Raw genomic sequence first — 21,062 nt, 5'->3', positions numbered from 1 at the left:
CGCCCAGTGGTGGATGCGGGAACAAAAGGGACGGGCTGTGATGTCAAAGGGGGTGGAGCCACTGCATGCGATGGGCCACTGGTGTGGGCTGGAACAAAAGGGGCGGCTGTGATGTCAAAGGGGGTGGAGCCACGGCACGCGATGGGCAGAAGGCAGCGAAAAGATAAGTTTTCATTGGATTGGGGGCAGGCCAAGGGCCTTTTTTTAGGGGTATTACAAATTTACCGGCAGCTACATTGCCGGTAAATTTGTAATACCGGCCCCGACCTTGGCAGGTGTTTTACCGGCTATGCCGGTAAAATACCGGTCGGGTGGCAACCCTAGGCCCCACTGAACCAGGCCTTCCACCATTGCTCCCTGCCCTTGTGGCAGCAAAAGTAAATAGGTGCATGCAAGTAAGAGGGACTGGTGGTGGGTGAGCCAACAGGCGGCAGGGGCCCCAGAGAGGGTGTGGGGACCCTTGAGTAGAAGGCCCGGTGGGCCTCTCCCACGCCAGTCTGAACCTGTCATTTAATATGACCCTGGATGCAAGTGTAAGAGCACTAAGGGTTAGATCACTAATGGGGTTATGTAATAAAAGGCACTAAGTTTGCCCAGGGGCAGTAACCCATAGCAACCAATCAGCAGGTAGCATTTACTTGTCACCTGTTTAAATAAAAGAATCTTATTCGTTGTCATGGGTTACTGCACCTGGGCAAACTTAGTACCTTATATTACATATGGGGGTAAGAGTCACAAAAGTGAGAGCTGCCCGTAAACTAAATTCAGATGGCAGCACTGGAGGGCCCAAATCAACCCTGTCCTTACCATCTGCTATGGCTCTGTTGTAGCCTAGGCTTTTAGTGTTCCCCAACTGGGACATCTTAATTACGCCGGAAATTTAGGGGACGGGATGATTTATGGCAACATGCCTCCTCTTGCATTCAGCAATGCTGTATTCATGTGGAATGGGTTCCATTTTAGAGCTCAGAGAACTGAAATTTCAGAAAAATGTAGGGAACAGGGCAAAAAAAAAAAATACAATTTGCACCCATTTTCTCTGCACTTTATTATTATTACACTGTTTGTGAGTGTTCTGAAGTCAGCATAGATATAGAATACCCTGAGAGAGAACAAGCAGTTCTCTCACGGCATGAATAAGGAATTTATTCTTTATATTCTATGGTTCTAACAGTTCAGGAACCTTCAGCTAGATTTGCCACCTTTCTTACAAAAAGATACTGGATGGTTTGTTTGTGGAGCCCAGGGGCTGTGAGGGGCGAAGCTGTGACAAACAAAAGGTGGGGTAAATATGCAGAAGGGGCAGGGCAGTGATTCAAATGGGTGGTCCAGGACAGATTGAGCCCAATCCAGTGGAAATATGGTGAGTTGGGTGGGGGAGAGAGGGACAAGAAAGGGCCAATTTAGAAGTAGGAATTGGGGGTGGGCTGGGGGCAGAATCGCAGGTAATTACATATTTACCAGCAAATACATTACTATGTAATACAGGCCTTGGCTGGTATTTCACTAGCAATGTACATTCTGGGTAGGAGAGGAAATGTTTTAAGCCCCAAAGTGCCAAATGTTACTTGAAATTGTGCACTTTGGGGCCCAAAACTTGTGACCAAGGTAGAATTACAGTTTAATTAGCTTTTTGAGTGCTCCTCTCTGATCTACATCTAGCCAAGGCCATAACAGTTACACTCTTAACATCACTGACTGACTGCTAATAGGTTATATTTAACAGGTTATTTCCAGGTTATTTCTTGCATGTCTGTTATATAATGAGTAATATTCTTGTGCAAAGATTTGGAATTATTTATAATATACAGGTATGGGATCCATTATCCAGATACCTGTTTTAAATAAAGCTCCAAATTATGGAAAGGCCGTCTCCCATAGACTATATTTTATCCAAATAATCCAAATGTTTACAAATCCTTTTTCTCTGTAATAGTAAAACAGTAGCTTGTACTTGATCCCAGCTGAGATATAATTAATCCTTATTGGAAGCATATGAAGAAAAGTGCAATATTGAGGTAAAGCGATGTAAAATACTTTATAACACTGTATGTCGTAGAGTTAAAGTAATTTTTATTGCCTACATACATTGATTTGGGTAACTAAGGTGATAGTTGAAATTTGTTTCTCGAGTTCTCAAAGTGTTTGTAAATCTCGGTGTAGTACTAAGACTATATCTGGCTTTCAGTTTCATTCTTGTGTCTCTAAGGGTGGCCATACACAGGGCCACTGAGTCGGCAGCTTATTGGCTCGTGTATGGAGCCCTCCAACAGGTTTCCCGATCAATATCTGGCCGAAAGTCGAACAGATGTCAATCGGGCAGCGTTAAAAATCTGTTAATGCGGTCCTGCGATCTGACCGCCCGTACTCCTACATTATGATTCGATCATTTGGCCCTAGAGCCCATGATCTAAATCAGTCTATCGCCCACCTCAAGGTGGGCATATCGGGGAGAGATCTGCTTGTTTGGCAACATCACCAAACGAATGGATCTCTCTGTGTATGGCCACCTTAAGAGGCAGACCATACTGGGGAAACCAGAAGGCTTCTCAGCAGTTCAATTTCCTCCTTACGATCTGATAATACTTCCCCTTTGCCTAGCCTTATAATTATAGCTATTGTGGGGGGAAATAAGTATTTTTTTTTAAAAAAAAGTTGGTGTTACTGGTCCTTTAATAGTGCTGCTCCAGCAGAATTATGCATTGAAATTCATTTTTCAAAAGCTCAAACAGTTTTTTTTAATATTTAATTTTAAAATTTGGCATGGGGCTAGACATATTGTCAGTTTCCCATGAGCCCCCAGTCATGTCATTTGTGCCCTGATAAACTCTAGTCATTCTTTACTGCTACACTGCAAGTTGGAATGATTTCACCCCTCCCTTCCCCCCCAGCAGCCTATTAGCAGCCTATCAACAGAACAATGGGCAGCTAACCAGATAGCAACTACCTGACACCTCTGCTGAAGGATTTGTTTGCATTGCTAAAAGTGCTCCCACCTAGTGGTAGACATAAGAATAGCAACCAATGCAGGAAAACCCCTGTTTTTTCTACTTGGGTGCTATTCTCATGTCTTTTAGCAATGCAAACATGATTTATGGTGGCCATAGACGGGCCGATAAAAAGCTGCAGACAGATCGAGTCGGCAGCTTATTGGCCCTTGTATTGGGCTTCCCCAATTGATATCTGGCCGAAAGTCGGGCAGATGTCGATCGGATGGGACTAAAAATCCCGTCGCATCGCGTCCGCATCTGTTCGTCGATGCGGTCCCGCGATCCGAGTGCCCGTTACCCATTGTTAGGATCCGATCGTTGGGCTCTAGGGCCCACGATCGGATCAGTCCGATATTGCCCAAGGTGGGCATATCGGGGAGAGATCCGCTCATTTGGCGACATCGCCAAACGAGCGGATCTCTCCATGTATGGCCACCTTTAGGGTCGGGTATAATACAATAGGAAGGGAAGAAACAATAATTGTCTCAAAGCAGTTCCATCCTGAAGTGCTGGCTCCTTCTCAAAGCTCAGAATCAGGCACAATGCACTGAGATGGCTGCCTCCACACCAATATTACTGTTAAAAAAATTAATTTGTTGGTTCAAGAATAAAATTGTAAATGGTGAGTGAATTATTTGTAATGTAAATAGTGTAGTTTACAAATAAAAAGTAAACCATACAAATGACAGAATCCCTTTAAAGGAATTGTTCAGTGTAAAAATAACAACTAGGCAAAATAAAAAGTGTTTCTAATATAGTTAGTTAGCCATAAATGTAATGTATAAAGGCTGGAGTGATTTGATGTATAACATGTCAGTCATTACACTACTTCCTGCTTTTCAGCTCTCTTGGTTTACACTGACTGGTTACCCTGGTTACCAGGCAGTAACCAATCAGAGACTTGAGGGGGGCCACATGGGTCATATCTGTTGCTTTTGAATCTGAGCTGAATGCTGAGGATCAATTACAAACTCACTGAACAGAAATGTACCATGTGGCCCCCCTTCAATTCGCTGACTAACTCAGAGTTATAGAGCTGAAAAGCAGGAAGTTGGATTCTGGCTGTTTTATTAGACATCTGTTCACTCCAGCCTTTATACATTACATTTTTGGCTAACTAACTATATTTTACACAGTTTTTATTTTCACACTGAACTGTTCTTTTAAGTCTGCCCCTGTGCTACTTTTTATTAGTCACCTAGGGGACATTCAGTTGGCAAGGTGCAATAAAGGACACAATCAGTACACGTTTGATATATCTTATCTAGAAACCCGTTGCCCAAAAAGCTCCAAATTATAACAAGGCCATCTCCCAAATTATTAAATGAATTCCTTTTTCTCTGTAATAATGAAGCATCACCTTGTACTTGATGGTAACAAAGTTGCATGAATCCCTATTGATAGCAAAACAATCCTATTGGGTTTATTTGATGTTGAAATGATTTTTAGCAGACTTATATAGTGTTTAAAAATGCAGAACAATCCCTTATCCGGGAACCCCAGGTTCCAAACATTCCAGATAATAGATTCTATACCTGTAGTACTAAAATAATAGAAGTAGAGATGGGTCAGCATCATTCTTTATAGAACAGTCCCAGGTTCCATGGGCACTATACTGTTGCTAACCCTATAAACAACGGAATACACATTTCCTTGGAGAATAATAAGCCTTTTGTTGTTTTATGACTTTGCTAAAATACAAACACGAATTACATTTTAACAAATACTTTTCAAGCTGAATTACGACAGCTGCATTTGCACCTTATATGATTTTAAATAGTGACATCTAGTGGTTAAAAGCTTCATTTCATAATAAAGGTCGTCAAGTCAGAGATTACTTCCTTACTGGGCAGGAAAATGAAAATGTACAAATTCATCATTTAAACCTAAGAGATGAAGTGCACTTAACCATAAAATCAGATCAGCTATTATAACAGAAATTCCCTCCTTACCTTAGACCAGGTACTGACTAACAAGATCTGAAAATGTGCTCATTGCACTTCTATATACTTCGGCTCAGTTCCACTTGGTCCCTCCTGCCTCCTGTTCCAAATAAAGAGTAATTGATCCTATTGACGCTGGAAACACTGGAGCTACGGCCACCTCCAAACAAGGCGGCAGCTCAAGGGTTCCCATGCATTCATTGGTGCAGAGCCATTGTATTGAAAGAATAGGGTGCAGATTGAAAGCCATTGATGCCCAGGGCCGCCATTAGAAATCACAGGGCCCTGTACAACAAAATTTCACCCCAGATCGTGCCCACACAGCAATTAAAAGACCACACAGACATCAGCACTGAAAACTCCCCCCCCCCAACAAGTTATAAAAAGCCATTGATGGTCAGGGCCCACTTATAAGTTAAAAAAGAACTGTGGAGCCAGGGCCCCCCCATAAAAGTTTTTTCAAAAATCATTGGTATTCAGGGCCCCCCATAAAAGTTTTTTATGGCGCCAGGGCTCACCCTTACAAGTTAAAAAGAAATATTAGGGCCCCAGAGAATATTTTTTTAAAAATAAACATTGGTGGCAGGGGCCTATAGAGTATTAAAACAATACATTTGTGGCTAGGGGTTTAATAAAATAAAAACACACACATTGGTGTTCAGTAGAACTGACCTTGTGGCTTCAAGACTTCAAATTTGGGTCCTTTAGTGACTTTGGGTCCTTTTGAGGCTTCAGGACTGCAATTTTCGGCTCGCTTCATGACTTCGGGTCTTTTTGTGGCTTCGGGACTTCAGGTTCGGCTCCTTTTGTGACATCGGGTCTTTTCACGGCTTCAGGACTTCAAGTTCAGCTCCTTTGGTGACTTTGGGTCCTTTTGCGGCTTCAGGACTCCAATTTGGCTCTCTTCATGACTTTGGGTCTTTTCGTGGCTTCGGGACTTCAGGTTCGGCTCCTTCCGTGACTTCGGATCTTTTTGCGGCTTTGAGACTTCAACTTTGGCTCTTCGGAACTTCGACTACTGTAGATACGGCTCAGCCGTCAAAGGGGAGCCAGATCTTTACTGCTTAAGGGCTGTGCTTTGGGATGGAACAAAAACAAAATGCACACCATATTTTGCACAGTATTTTACATCGCTTAAACGGTTTTATTGCAAAACCCCCCTCCCTCGTCATTTTCATTTAGAATTAAAATTGTGGCTTGTGAGATTTTTGTAGAGTATATTGTGCAGGTAAATGGCACAGTGTTGTAGTTACAGGATGTACTGCAGTTTGCACCCTGCCAGTCTGTGATACACTGTTAATGAAACACTTCAAAAATTAGGCAAATGATCCAGATGAAATGTGCCTGTCACTTCCAGGAAGACATTTCTTACTAAGTAATAACCAAGTAAGGTAAAATTACTTTAAAAGAAAGCACTTCACCAAAAGTGCAATTAAAGTTCTTTCCTTACACCTGGAGTGCTCATACTTTACTAATGTAAGGTCTACTGTAAGTCATAGTAACAAGTTACTGTTTTATTATTACTGAGAAAAAGGAAGTCCTTTTTAAAAATTTGGATTATTTGGATAAAATGGAGTCTGGAGTCATGTTATTAGGAACTTTCTGGAAAACAGGTTTCCGGATAATGGATCCTATACCAGTACTTCTATAGGGCTCCCTTTAGCACGACATCCTGTGCCAACCGCTTTACAGAAATCAAAGTACCCACAATACCTTTGGGTTTGTGTCTGCATGTGTTTTACCAAATATAACTGATTTCCAGCAGTGATGGGCGAATGTGTCCTTCGCTGAAAAATTTCCTAATTATGCGAAATTGTGAAAAATTTGCGATACGTGAGTTTTGACGCCGGTGCCAATCTATGGGCATTCAAATCGGTGGCAGCGACAATTTGACACACATTAAAGTCAATGGGCATGCATTTAATTGTTCTGTTTCGCTTCGCCGAAAAATTCCTGTATTTCCCGCAAAATGGTGAAAAATTAGTGAGTTTTGAAGCCGGCGTCAAATGTGCCGATGCACATTAAAGTCAATGGGCATGCGTTTAATTGTCTCAGGCGTTGGAATTGTCGCCGGCTTAAAAAAAATGTAATTCTCACACATTTTCACTGCTTTATTCACCAGCGGCAAACGTGTAATTTTGCTGCGAATTTGCGGCTGGTGAATAAATTCGCCCATCACTAATTTCCAGAGCTTTGCCAGTTGGTGGATGACACTACATGGCTTATTTAGTCGTTCACACAAATTTTACAGCTAAAAGAGATTTCCTGTTGCTTCCTGCACCTGCGTCTCACAATGCTATAAAAACACTTATGCCCTGCTCATACCTTCCTCGCTAATTCAATTATTTCTATTGTCCCAGCAGTCCCGGAAAATCTATCCAATACTTACAAATACAATACAGTAAATGTATTTTATGGCCTTCAAAACAAGTTCTCATATAAGCAACAGAAAGCATAAGTCAACTAGATAACGATGGTATCATAAATCAAAAATGTTTCGCTTTCTTCTGTTTACTAAACTCCATTTAGGCTTAATGTGAGGATGAGCAAAAGAAAGGCCTGGTATTTGAAACGATGCTGACCTAGACTTCATTACAATGGAAGTACAGGATGCTTCCATTAAAATCAGCTTGAATTGTGCCCCGACTAAGAGAGTTGTATAAATAATTAACAATTTTGTGGAATAACCTTAACAAATGTGTTTCATTAATTTCCTTTCTTCACAAGACTCCAGTTATATAGCTAATTTGCAGTGATTTACTTCATTACTTGCATATTTTTAATCCAGTGTTTCACTCAACCGTCCAATCAGTTATTATGCTCGCACAAAATTAAGTGCGGATTGCTTGCTTTAATGTTGTAATTAGTATACAGACAACAATATTTTTCTCCTCCTATTTATTTTGGAAATACTAATTGAAAAATATGTTGAAGGGCAGGGCTCGGATTTTGTCCACACACAAACACACATGCATACGTACTAGGACAAATACTGTATATACTTGATATATGCTTGCCATAGATTTCGACTAACAAGCAGTTGTATACAGGGTGGGATCTGTTATCCAGAAACCCGTTATACAGAAAGCCTGTCTCCCGTAGATTCCATTTTATCCAAGTAATCCAAATTTTTAATAAGCAAAACCAGCTTCTTGGATTCATTTAGGGGCAGATTTATCAAGGGTCGAATTTCGAAGTAATGGGAGTTTTTTTGAACTCCCATAACTTCCAACTTGGAATAAAAAAAGACCAATCGAAATTTATTTTAAAAATAAAAGCTTTTAACTACGAGTGAATAGGCTGTATTAGAATCGTTTGATTCGAAGTTTTAGCTAGGGATGCACCGAATCCACTATTTTGGATTCAGCCGACCCCCTGAATCCATCGCAAAAGATTCGCCCGAATACCGAATCCTAATTTGCATATGCAAATTAGGGGTGGGAAGAGGAAAACATTTTTTATTTCCTTGTTTTAAGACAAAATGCAAATTAGGATTTGGATTTGGTTCGGCCGGGCAGAAGGATTCTGCCAAATCCAAATCCTGCTCAAAAAGGCCGAATCCTGAACCAAATCCTGGATTTGGTGCATCCCTAGTTTTAGCGCATTCGATCTAATCGACTCCAAATAGCTTCTAGGAGGTCCCCCATAGGCTAAAACAGCAATTTGGAAGGTTTTAGATGGCGAATGGTCGAAGTTTTAAAGAGACAGTACATGATAAATTTCGATATTCGAGTAGTCTAATTTTTTTCAAATTCTAATCGAATTTTGGCCTAATCGATAGTCGAAGTACACAAAAATAGCTAGAAATTCTATTTTTTTTTTTTTACTTTGAATTTTCACTTCGACCCTTGATAAATCTGCCCCTTAATGTTTACATGATTTTCTAGTAGACTTTATGGAAAGATGCATTATCCGGAAAACCCCATGTCCCAAGCGTTCTGGAAAACAGGTCCTTAAAAATCTATATAATCATTAAAATCTCAGATGGCACAGCCGGGTTTTATGTATTCAGACTTTCTGTACAGATAAATATGTTCAGGCCATACATTGGTGCATTAACTGTTTTAGATATTTCTAGGTAGATGCCAACATATACAGGTATAGGATTTGTTATACAGAATGCTTGGGACCTGGGATTTTCCAGATAAGGGATCTTTCCGTAATCACCATACATTATGGGGGTTATTTACTAAAACTCAAATTTATCTCATATTTTTATTAAACCAATTTCGTCTAAACTCCCACCCACGATTTTATCTTATTTATCAATAAAATGAACTCGAAAAGTTTTGTCGGGAAAATATTCAATAAAATCAAGAGAAAACTCAAATCGTCTGAAAAATTTCAAACGATTTGAGTTTTCTCTTGATTTTATTGAATATTTTAAAATCAATTTTTTTTCGGGTTACAGATCACTATATTTTCAAATTATAAGAGGTACAACTGCCATTGACTTCTGTATCACTTGAGCAGTAGGGATGGGCGAATTCGTTTTGCCAAAAATTATTTTGACGCACATATTTTTTTTTGACGCACGCTGCCATACAAGTCTATGGGCGTCATTTCCACGGCGAAACAAGGCGAAAAAATTCGCCCATCCCTATTCAGCAGGTTTGAGATGGCGAGTTTTCAGATTTTAGCGAAAAATTCAAGGATTTTTTCCCTTCCCCCTTTCTTTCCAAATAAACCTTGATCAGAAAATTCAAGGTTTAGTAAATAACTCCCTAAGTCTGCTCATTTAAACCAAGGATTATTTTTTTAGTTGGGATCAAGTACAAGGTACTGTTTTATTATTACAGAGAAAATGGAAATCATTTTTAAAAATTTGGCTTATTTGGATAAAATGGACTCTATGGGAGACGGCTTTTCCGTAGTTTAGAGCTTCCTGGATGACAGGTTTCCGGATAACTAATTCCATACCTGTACGAGTATGTTGTGCTTGTATTAGATACATTAAGATTTTACTGAAGCTGCACATCTCAGCTTTGGATACAGGAACAAAAGTCACCAATAGATGTGGCTTAATTCATTATCAGCGTCTAATTACAATCATTAACAGCAATTTAGTTTGCAGACAGGGTCCAGACAAATCAAAAGCAATTTTGTGTGGGTGGAGAAAGAACTCAGATTAAAAAAAAAACGTATTATGTATATTACTGCAACGTCCCAGAATGAAAGGTCCCCAAGGTTCATTTATTATTAAGTCAATAAACTGTACTAATTGTACAACCCCTTGATCATCCTAGAGGCTACTACAGTTTTATTGTACGGCTCCTTTGCTGAATAATAATAGTAATATTTGCAGGGTCGGACTGGGGTTTCCGGGCCACCGACCTTCCAGTACTTGTAATGGGGATCGGGGAGTTCAGATGGAGTCCATACAGTTTCCAGCAGGATCAACAGTTCAGAATCTGTACCTGGATTATTGAGATGCCAGACTGAATCTAGCGACAGGAACATTACATTTAAACTGCTTTTTCTGGATATATAGACTCAGACAAACATACGTTTTTGTTGGGGGATGAAATTGTTTTTACAGATTTGGGACCTGTTATTCCCGAATGATTGAGATGTTGGGCTTTTCCATTAAGCAGCCTTTCTTTAATTAATATCTCCATACATTCTACAAAAAAAACAATGCAACATATAAAGCCTATAGGATTGTTTTGCCTCCAATAAGGATTAATTACATCTTAGTTGGGATCAAGTACAGGTATGGGACCTGTTATCCAGAATGCTCAGGACCTGGGGGTTTCCGGATAATGGATCTTTCCGTAATTTGGATGTTTGTACCTTAACTCTACTAGTAAATTATTTAAACATTAAATAAACCCAATAGGCGGGTTTTGCTTCCAATAAGGATTAATTATATCTTAGTTGGGATCAAGTACAAAGTACTGTTTTATTATTACAGAGAAAAACGGAAATCCGTTTTAAAACTTTGGATAATTTGGATAAAATGGAGTCCATGGGGTATATTTATCAGAGTGAAGTTAGAGATCACCACAGTCCTCTAGAGTGAAATTCCACCACTCTCCATTCTATTGGATTTTTAAAAAGGTATTTATCAATGGGTGACAGTGAAAGTTCCTCCTTTGATAAACACGCCTTTGAAAATCCCATAGAAATGAATGGAGAGTGGCAGAGTTTCACTCTAGCAGTCTGTGGCGATCTTGAACTTCACTCTTTGAAAAATATACCCCACGGGAGATGGCCTTTCCGTAAATTCAGAGCTTTTAGGATAATGGGCTTCCAGATAATGGATCCTATACCTGTACAAGGTACTGTTTTATTATTACAGAGGAAATCATTTTTAAAATTTTTAATTATTTGTTGGAGTCTAAATTCATAATCCAGAGCTCTCTGGATAACGGAGCCTGTACCACAGGTTGCAGGATTTTATTATATAGCAATTTCTGACAGTCCAGCATACACGTGGCATTGTGGCATTGATTCAGATTCTCTCTTTTTTCTTTTTTTAGTAAATGCGTTTTTTAAGACCTAATCTTAAGCAATGCCGCTATTTAGTAGGTGCACAGAACAAACATAAAACTAGCAAAGAAAAAAAGGCAAATAGTTTCCTACATAGACCTAATACATTAAGGGGCCCATTTACTTGAGTGAAGGAATAGAATAAAAAAAACGTTGAATTTCGAATTTTTTTTCGGCTACTTCGACCATCGAATGGGCTACTTCGACTTTCGACTACGTCTTCGAATCGAACGATTCGAACTAAAGATCATCCTACTATTCAACCATTCGATAGTCTAAGTACTGTCTCTTTAAAAAAAAACTTCGACCCCCTAGTTCACCACCTAAAACCTACCAAAGTCAACGTTAGCCTATGGCGAAGGTCCCCATAGGCTTTGCTACCTTTTTTTGGTCGAAGAAAAATCGCTTGATCGATAGATTAAAATCCTTCGAATCGAACGATTCGAAGGATTTAATCGTTCCTTCGAACGATTTTTCGTTCGATCAAACTATTTGCGCTAAATCCTTTGACTTCGATATTCGAAGTCAAAGGATTTAACTTCAATGGTCGAATATCGAGGGTTAATTAACCCTCAATATTCGACCCGAAGTAAATCTGCCCCTTTAAAGATGTTTTTCTTTCTTTAATTAATTTCTGTCCACCTAATGCAATTACAATCAGCTCCTTGAGCAATTTATTATGGTGTGCCTATCAGTATATATACAGTACTATTTTATATTATATATCTAATATAGTAGATTTGTAAGGCTTCTACATATGGAGTTCAGGAAAAGTGGTTAACTTAACTCCCTATAGGAAAGTAAAGAAGAAATTGTGTGGGTAAGTGAAGTGTTGCAATCTCCAATTCACTGCTTTATCGCCAATGCTCTTGCGTCTACTCAGGTTTTACGATACCCTCAGGCCTTGACTCATTTTATTTACAATATCCCTGCTATCATTTCCAGGGCTCTGGAAGGTACTCTTTCTACGTTGCAAACTATGCAAATGGTAATGTGGGACCACATGCCGTAATCGAGCTGGATGAAACTGCAAGCAATTTGTCTAGAGGGATCATTGTCTTGTCCAATGTAGCAGCAGAACTTGGTTTAAACAAGTACACAGGTAAGGAAAGATTCCACTTTTGTGATGATTTCTCTGTTGGTAATTATTATTTATGTAGTCCCTAAAGTCCAAACAAAACTGAGCACAATGTGTATATACTCATAAGTAAAAAAAAAAATAAATAAAAAATAAAATATATATATATATATATGTATATATAAATACAGTATATATATATATATATATATATATATATATATATATATATATATATATATATATATATATATATATTTTTGCAGGATTCATTGATAAATGAATATAATACAGATTGTGTTCTTTTTGGCTTATTGTTGTTTGTGGTTTGTTTAGAACAGGCATATCAAACTGATATTTTGGGAACCACATATAATCCTCCATATTGGACAAGGCTATTTTTCTTGTTTAATGCAGTCCTACATTGATTGTCAATAAAACTGGCAAACATTTTTTTTATTTTTTGTATATTTTGGCATTTCTTTGCCTGAGTGTTTGGGGTCAATTATAACATAGGACTCCGGAGAACCAAGGTAGTAGTTCAGTGATTCATTTTATTCATACAGTGCACGACATGTTTTGAGCCAATAAGCTCTTCCTCTTCCTCTTCCTGTTTGGGGTCACTAATAAAATGTATGTGGAGGGATGTTTTTAAAGTTGTTTTGTGGACAGGCCAAACCTTTTGCTTTAAAATAAGGAATGTCAAAAATATGCCTCCTCTTTACTGAATGTTACTGGTGTTTACCAGCAAATGGTGAAGAAATCAGTCTTGTTATTTTTTTACTAAATTACTCTTCCAGCAACTGACTCTTTCCCTTTCCCCTTCCTTCCAAACTCACTTTGTTCATATTTTTCTCCCTATCTCTGTAAAAGTGGACACATTTCTCTCATTTAGATCCAACGTTTAGGGAGGAAACTGTAACTAAAGGAGAAGGAAAGTCCTTTTTACTTGGGGTGCCAAAAGTTAGGCACTCCAAGTGATTGCATTAACTTACCTGAAACCTGGAGAAAACTGCCCCGGCCCGGGGTTATTCCAGCCAGCACCACGGAGCGATCGTCTTCTGCTTCTTCTTTCTTCAAATTTCCTGGGGCAGACGCATGCGCAGTAGAATGAAATAGCTGACTTCTTAGTTAAAGTTCATCTTTTCAATCTACTACACGTGCGCAGCCTCAAGCAAAAAGAAGAACCTGGAAGAGGATCTCTCCATGGTGCAGTTTTCCCTTGATAGGAGTACCGACCCAGGTGTCAGGTAAGTAAATGTGATCACTTGGGGGTACCTTACTTTTGGCACCCCAATTTCACAGGACTTTCCTTCTCCTTTTATTACAGTTTTCTACCTAAACGTTGGATCTAAATGAGAGAAATGTGTCGACCTGGGTCAGGGAACTTTACAGAAATAGGGAGAAAAATAGGAACGAAGTGTGGAAACAAGGGGGAAAGGGAAAGAGTCAGTTGCTGGAAGTGTAATTTAAATAGTACCAAGACTGATTTCTTCACCATTTGCTGCTAAGCACCAGTAACATTATATAGTAAAGAGGAGGCCTATTTTTCTCTTAGACTATAGCTTTGTGGTGCTCGCTGGAAGAATCCTACAGTTTTCTTCTGAGAGGAGCACCGGCCCGGAGTGCCAGGTAAGTAAATCCAATCACTTGGGGGTGCCTAACTTTTGCCACCCCTAAGGATAACAGGACTTTCCTTCTCCTTTAAGACCATATATGTATATTCTTTGGGACCTTTGAAGCATTTTGAAAGGAATTCACAGTACATTACCGTATTTTGCAACTTGCTGAATCATTCCGCTCTTCTCTATGTATAGTTCCTAATCTTTTCTGCAAGCCAGTCACAAAAATACAATTTCCTTAAATAACTTTCGCGTAATAGATTCTGCGAGGCTTTTTGATGAAAGTTGAGTAGGATATAAATGATGCATTTAAATCTTCCCGGAGCTGCTGTGATTGATCTGGACGATGAGGGCTTTGTAGCTCAGTTCATCTTCAGAACTTCGAGTCCCTGAAAATGACAACTCTGTAGTATATATCAAACTGCGCAAATGCTTTTAGTCCCCGTAAACCTTTAGTACTGCTGTAAAAGTGGAATCTTCAGTGAAGCTGTTCCCTTAGTTTGGAATAATTGAATGCTTGTTTTAAAGACTTTGCGTCAATTGAAGAACACAATATGTTGTAAATGTGATCAATATTCTCTTTACAAGGGTTTGACATTGAAGACAGGTTTATCCTTGGTGATGGAGGAACCCAAGGGCAAAATACCCTGTGTTAAGGTCCCATTATTTTTAATTGAACATGCAACTCTCCAGGGGGGTAATTAATCTACAACTCCAGTCATCCTTTGCATATAGAAGCCTGAGACCAATAACAGTTGGAGACTACCGATTGCACAGCCATGATATAAAGTTAGCCCATGCTATCTTGGTTGTCTATACACACACAGCTTGCAGTTGCATGCCGTATTCTAGAAAACAAATATGCTGTACCTGTGGGGCATGTGGAGTTTTTTATGTTTATTATTATTAAGTACGGGTCGGGTAGATGGCCGACCCGGGTCGGGTCGGGTGGATGCTGCTTGCATCTTCCAACCCACAAAGACAGCAACATGGCACTACTTTTGAAGGTAAGTGCAGAATCATTCATTTATCGTGGTTGTATAGAACTTTCCCTCCACCACACTTTATGTATGTGCAATATACAAGTATGGAACCTGTTATCCAGAATGCTCAGGATCTGGGGGTTTCCTGTTAATGGATCTTTCTGTAATTTGGATCTTTACTACTAGAAAATCAAGGAAACATTAAATAAACCCAATAGGCTGGTTTTGCTTCCAATAAGGATTAATTATATCTTAGTTTGGATCAAGTACAAGCAACTGTTTTATTATTATAGAGAAAAAGGAAATTATGTTTGAAAATGAGAATTATTTAAAATGGCGTCTGTGGGAGATGGCATTCCTGTAATTTGGAGTTTTGTGGATAACAGGTTTCCAGTTACCAGATCCCATACTTATACAGATCCAGATATCCGGAATAGGGACTAATATGTTGGTTTTGCTTCCAATAAGGATTAATTATATCTTAGTTTGTAACAAGTACAAGGCACTGTTTTATTATTACAGAGAAAAAGGAAATCATTTTTTAAAAATGTGGATTATTTGAATAAAATGGGGTCTATGGGAGACAGTAATTCGGAGCTTTCTGGATAACGGGTTTCCGGGTTAACGGACACCATACCTGTATATGGTTTTCTACATAAATATTTAAAGTTCATTTAGATTAAGTTTATTGCATTTTTGTCTTCTTATGTACCTTATTGTTATCTCAAAGGTGGCACAACCTTATTTGTGCATATTCTCCCCCATTGCATTCTATAGCTCTCTTTATATTTGGTAATAGCACATTTACATAGATTTGCTTACAGGTTTACCTTCATCGCATTGAAAGCAATATGTCTTCCACCCAAAAGAAGACTGTGACTGCAATAAAAAGAACAGAGTTCTGATTTACCAAATCTTTTTCCTCGTTGAGCTCCAAATGGGTTAAAGAAATAGAAGTTACTGTACATAGAGCAAATATGTGGAGGAACAAACAGGCTAAGAAGAGCAGGGACCGTAATATGGAGAGTTGGAGGAGATTAAATGTTTTTGAGGACAGTCTCTCTAATTAGAGTTTATGTACTAACAGATCCAAATACAGATATATTTCAATAACTGCAGTGCTCTTATACATTAAAAAAAGTACAAAGTGTAGAATAAATTATTTTCAATGTCACATTCTTCAAAAGAAAGTAGGAACCTTAAGAACAATAAGCTGGAATTTTACATTCAGACATTTCATGGTCCATATTGTCTATTAAAATCCTAAGAAGTCACCTACAGTACGTCCCAGTGGCATGTTTAAGTACCATTTTTTTGGACTCAATTCAAACCTTTAGTGAAAGAAAGGAAAGTTTGTCTGGGAAAAAGCCAGTAATAAACCCAGGGGTTTGTGCTGATTAAAGATGATTTATTATTTTTTAAACAGGGTTTTGTTTGCTGCTGAAAACCACTTTGCCACCACGTTAGAAAAAAATGTCTCAGTGGGCAAAGATATTGTTTTTTGGCTCTGTGTAATGATTCAGGGAAGCCCCTATCAGCCCCTATCTGTGATCTTTGATAAAGTGACCTTGTGGCTAAGACACAGAAATATAAACTATACTATGCATAATTGCGACAATACAGGTATAGGACCTACTATCACCCAGAATGCTTAGGGCCTGGGGTCTTCCATATAACAGATTTTTCCTTAATTTGGGTCTTCAAACCTAGGGAGTTATTTATTAAAATCTGAATTTATCTCTATTTTCTGAAGAAAACTCCAAATCCACAACGGGTTATTTCCTGTTATGTATCAATACATTTTCCGAAATATTCCAGTTTGGGAAAAACCTTGAAAAAATTGTTAAAATCATCAAAAAATTCGAATCATACAAATTTTTTGGATTTTCCGCCTGAAAAATCAGATTTTTCCGGATTTTTGTCCAAAAAAACACAAAATCTTCAGATTATTGCACAAAACCCAACGAAGATCAAGATATCTTCGAGACTTCTCCTATTGACTTATATGCAACCTTGGCAGGTCTGAGTTGTCGGATTTTTGGATTCAAACTTTTTCCATCCTCGGGGTATAATAAATCTATAATAAATTTGAGGTTTTTTTTTTTTTACTAAAAATTTGGATTTCATAGTAAAATAGCCATTTGGATTTTAATAAATTACCCCCTTAGTCTACTATAAAATAATGTACACATTAAACCCTGGCTGGTTTTGCTTCCAATAAGGATGAATTATTTCTCAGTTTAGTACAAGCTACTGTTTTATTACAGAGAAAAGGAAATAATTTGAATTACAGGTATGGGACCCGTTATCCAGAATGCTTGGGACCTGGGGCTTTCCGGATAACCAATTTTTCTGTAGTTTTGAATCTCCATACCTTAAGTCTATTAGAAAATCATATAAGCATTAAATAAACCCAATGGGCTGATTTTGCTTCCAATAAAGAACAATTATACTTTAAGTTGGATCAAGTACAAGGTACTGTTTCATTATTACAGAGAAAAAGGAAATCATTTTTTAAATTTTGGATTATTATGATAAAATAATAATTAATACGTCTGAGCTTCCCGTACCTGTATATGGATAGAATGGACTCTAACAGGTTCTCTATAACTCTGGATAATGGGTTTCTGGATAACAGATGCCATACCTGTGTATTTCTGTGTGTGTGTAATGTGTGTGTGCAAATAACACAGCGCAAAGATGCATTGAGGGCCCCCCCCGCACATAAATGCTATAAAACTGTCACTTCCCTCATAAATAATCCATATTTTATTATAATTTTTGAGCTGAAAAGCGAACACTACTCGCTTCTGTTCTTTATTCTACTTATGTGCAAGTTTTGTTGTTGGCACCTGTATATTGCATTGATTTAAGAGTTTGCCATTTATTTCCAATGTTGTCATTTATGCCCATCTTCCTGTCTGTTATTCATTGTGTGTATGCATGGGGATGTCGGCCCAATCTGGTAACCACGGGCATTATTACACTTGGCTCAAATTTCACCTGTGGGGGATATCAAATTGTATCATCATAAAACAATATGTAGTGGATACTTGTTGCTCAGCTTTTATTGCTAAGGACCAATCCCCCATTAGAAGTAAATCACAAAGTTTTATTCTCAATGATCCCTGGATGGGTATATAATGCTTTTGAGTATCCTAACCATTCAGTAGATAGGAGCTCAAAATGTAATTTTAGCTCGTGAAAAAGACACTATAGTGGGCCCCAACCAAATATCACTTATTGAGACTATGCCATATAGCTCAGGAGCAGATTGCACAATTGTTGAAAGAATTAAGAATGATAGAATGCGCTTTAGATGGGCAGCAATGCAGTACAAGGTTTTTGAGTCTTTACATAAATTGGCTCAGAGCATCCTGAGGGGTATTGCAATAGTGGATTAAGCCAAGTTATAATTAATATTTGGGGCACCATCATTTTTATTAACTGTGCTTTCCTGATAAGGCCTACGGGAACTGATTTCCACGTTTTATCCTTTCCATGCAGATATTGTGTAAGGGAAGTCAAATTGTTAGCATAGAAGGGACATCAGATTGTTGGCATAGAAGTTGTCCAATGGTAATTGAATTGTCACTCCTAAATACGTAAACATCTCTTTCAGAGATCCTGATGTACAGAATTATCATCTTGGGTTTAGGGTCTCTCTTTGAATAATAATAGTTTGGTAGGGTTTATTAAAAGACTGGATAAACATCCAATGGCCTCAATCAGTGATGTCAATTTATGGAGGGACTGACCCAATCAGACAGGTACACCAACATATTTTCCGTATACAATTGCATTTTTTGTGTGTGTGTGTGTACCAATTTTAAAGACATCTTTTCCATCTTGTAGCCTTACTGGTTGGGCAAAGGCTTCTACAACTTTAATTAATAGGAAGGGAGACCAGAATAAAACGTTTGAGAGAAACTGGAATAAGACATCTTAGGACAAGGACAAGGACAAGTGTATAGCTTTGCAAGATAAGAAAAAGGCAGGTTGGGAGAGGTCAACTGATTTGACGGAAGAAACGTCTTGAAAGAAGAAAAATAAATAATTATAACACTTGAAAAATCATCCAAGGGAAGTTGATGCCTCACTACTGAATACACAGCTAAACTGCCTGCTCCGCTAGTGCAGGACCAGATAAAAAATGTGGCTTATGAAGAATAGGAAACAACAGACAATGCTAGAAAAAACTGGAACAACACATGTTTACGAATATATGTCAAAACAAGAATATGCAAGACAGCAGCTAGTACTATACAGAGCAAGAACAAGCCAAGATTCAATATCCTGTAGATCCAACAAGGCTGGGAGACGTATCAAATTTATAATACAGGTATGGGACCTGTTATCCAGAATGCTTGGCCTGGGGCTTTCCAGATAACGGATCTTTCCGCAATTTGGATCTTCATACCTTAAATCTACTAGAAACATGAAATAAACCCAATGGGCTGCTTTTGGCTTCAGTAAGGATTAATTATATCTTAGGTTGGATCAAGTACAAGGTACTGTTTTATTACTACAGAGAAAAAGGAAAACATGTTTAAAAAATTTGGATTATTTGGATAAAATGGAATATAATAATAATCCATAATTTTTTTCCCGGATAACGGATTCCATTCCATATTGAAAATTGATATATTAGTAGATATTGGCCACTCCCCGCTCTGCTCATTGCTGCCTTTATCTCAGTTGACTTGAGGTAATATCAGGTGGATTTAAGGCCTTTTCAAATGTGGGGTTAACTTTAATTTGGATGCAAATTATCCTTCCAAGCTGGATGATTCCCAAATAATTGACATGTCTGTAAATGTATAAGATGACTGCCATACTGTCATGCAGGGTCAGACTTGGCCGGCAAGACATCCGGAAAAACCCGATGGGCCCCCAGCTCTAGTGGGCCCCTCCAGCCCAGATTCGCAACCTGGATTTCTTGTGTCTCAGGGCCCCACCTCCGAATCCTGAGGGCTACTGCCTCATGGCCTCCCTGACGATAACCTCCGTGTGTGCATGCACGTCAGTGCGCGCATGCGCAATAGCGCACATAGTTTTTTGCCGCATCCAGACAGTGTGTGCAATGATGCAAGTGCATACATGGAGAGGAGGGGGAGCGAGGAGTGTTACCGGACGGGAGGCAGCAGCCCTCAGGGTACGCAGGGGGGCCCAGAGACAGAAGCCCCAGTGGGCCCCGGGCCCCTAAGTCCGACACTGCTGTCATGTGTAGCAGCATTAAAAGGATCCTTCCATTTCTACGGACAACATCATGTACACTCCCAACCAGTTCTGCACTAGTACAAGTAAACTAGGCTCCTTTTTTTACATGCGCAGTAGTTCTGAGGCTGGCCCAAACACATAGGGGCAGATTCACTAAATGTGAATTGTCGCCAGCGATCCATTCGCCACAAATTGCCAGGCGCAAATACATTATAACTACGCTAATTCACTAACTCACCATTATCCAGAATGCTCGTGACCTGGGGCTATCTTGATAACGCCGACCAATGGCGACTTAACGTTAGCGTTACCTCGGCAGTGTGAGCGTCTCAAAGTTAAATGTCGCTAGCGATCACTTCTGCCTAGCGAAAGTTCGTTAGACCTCTTAAGCTTAGGTTAATTTTAATAGGGCGGGTACATTAAAGTTGTCCAAGTCCAAGGAAAAATGTCCAAGGAACCTGAAAAAAGACATAAAATATCCTCTAATGCCCTACACATGAGCCCACTCTAAAGCAAATGTGGCATGCCCCTCAAATTCGTTTTAAAAAATTGTTCACACATAAATCTTTAATAGTTCAGACTTTCGAATTCCACATTAAAAAAAGAAAAGTCGCCAGCGTTATTTTTAGAACTTTAATGCATTTCCGGCATACAGGAGATGATGTCACTGACATAAGATTGAGGCAGTAGCTTGGTTTTAGCAGCTCACCTGGTCTGGTGGCGAAAGAGGTAAC

General features: G+C 38.9%; 1 protein-coding gene across 4 annotated transcripts in view; it reads left to right on the top strand.

Moving 5' to 3' along the window:
- Positions 1-21,062, top strand: part of LOC108696168 (cartilage acidic protein 1) — a 363,333-nt gene that overhangs the window by 214,332 nt on the left and 127,939 nt on the right. For all 4 annotated transcript variants that reach the window (XM_041568725.1, XM_041568726.1, XM_041568727.1 and 1 more), the window contains exon 5: positions 12,371-12,527. In XM_041568725.1, coding sequence (XP_041424659.1) covers positions 12,371-12,527 — 157 coding nt within the window. The remainder of the gene's footprint in view (positions 1-12,370; positions 12,528-21,062) is intronic.

This window comes from Xenopus laevis, chromosome 7L (assembly GCF_017654675.1).
Source record: "Xenopus laevis strain J_2021 chromosome 7L, Xenopus_laevis_v10.1, whole genome shotgun sequence".
Taxonomy (NCBI): domain Eukaryota; kingdom Metazoa; phylum Chordata; class Amphibia; order Anura; family Pipidae; genus Xenopus; species Xenopus laevis.
Note: the sequence above shows the minus strand (reverse complement) of the source record. Positions and strands in the feature narration are given on the sequence as shown.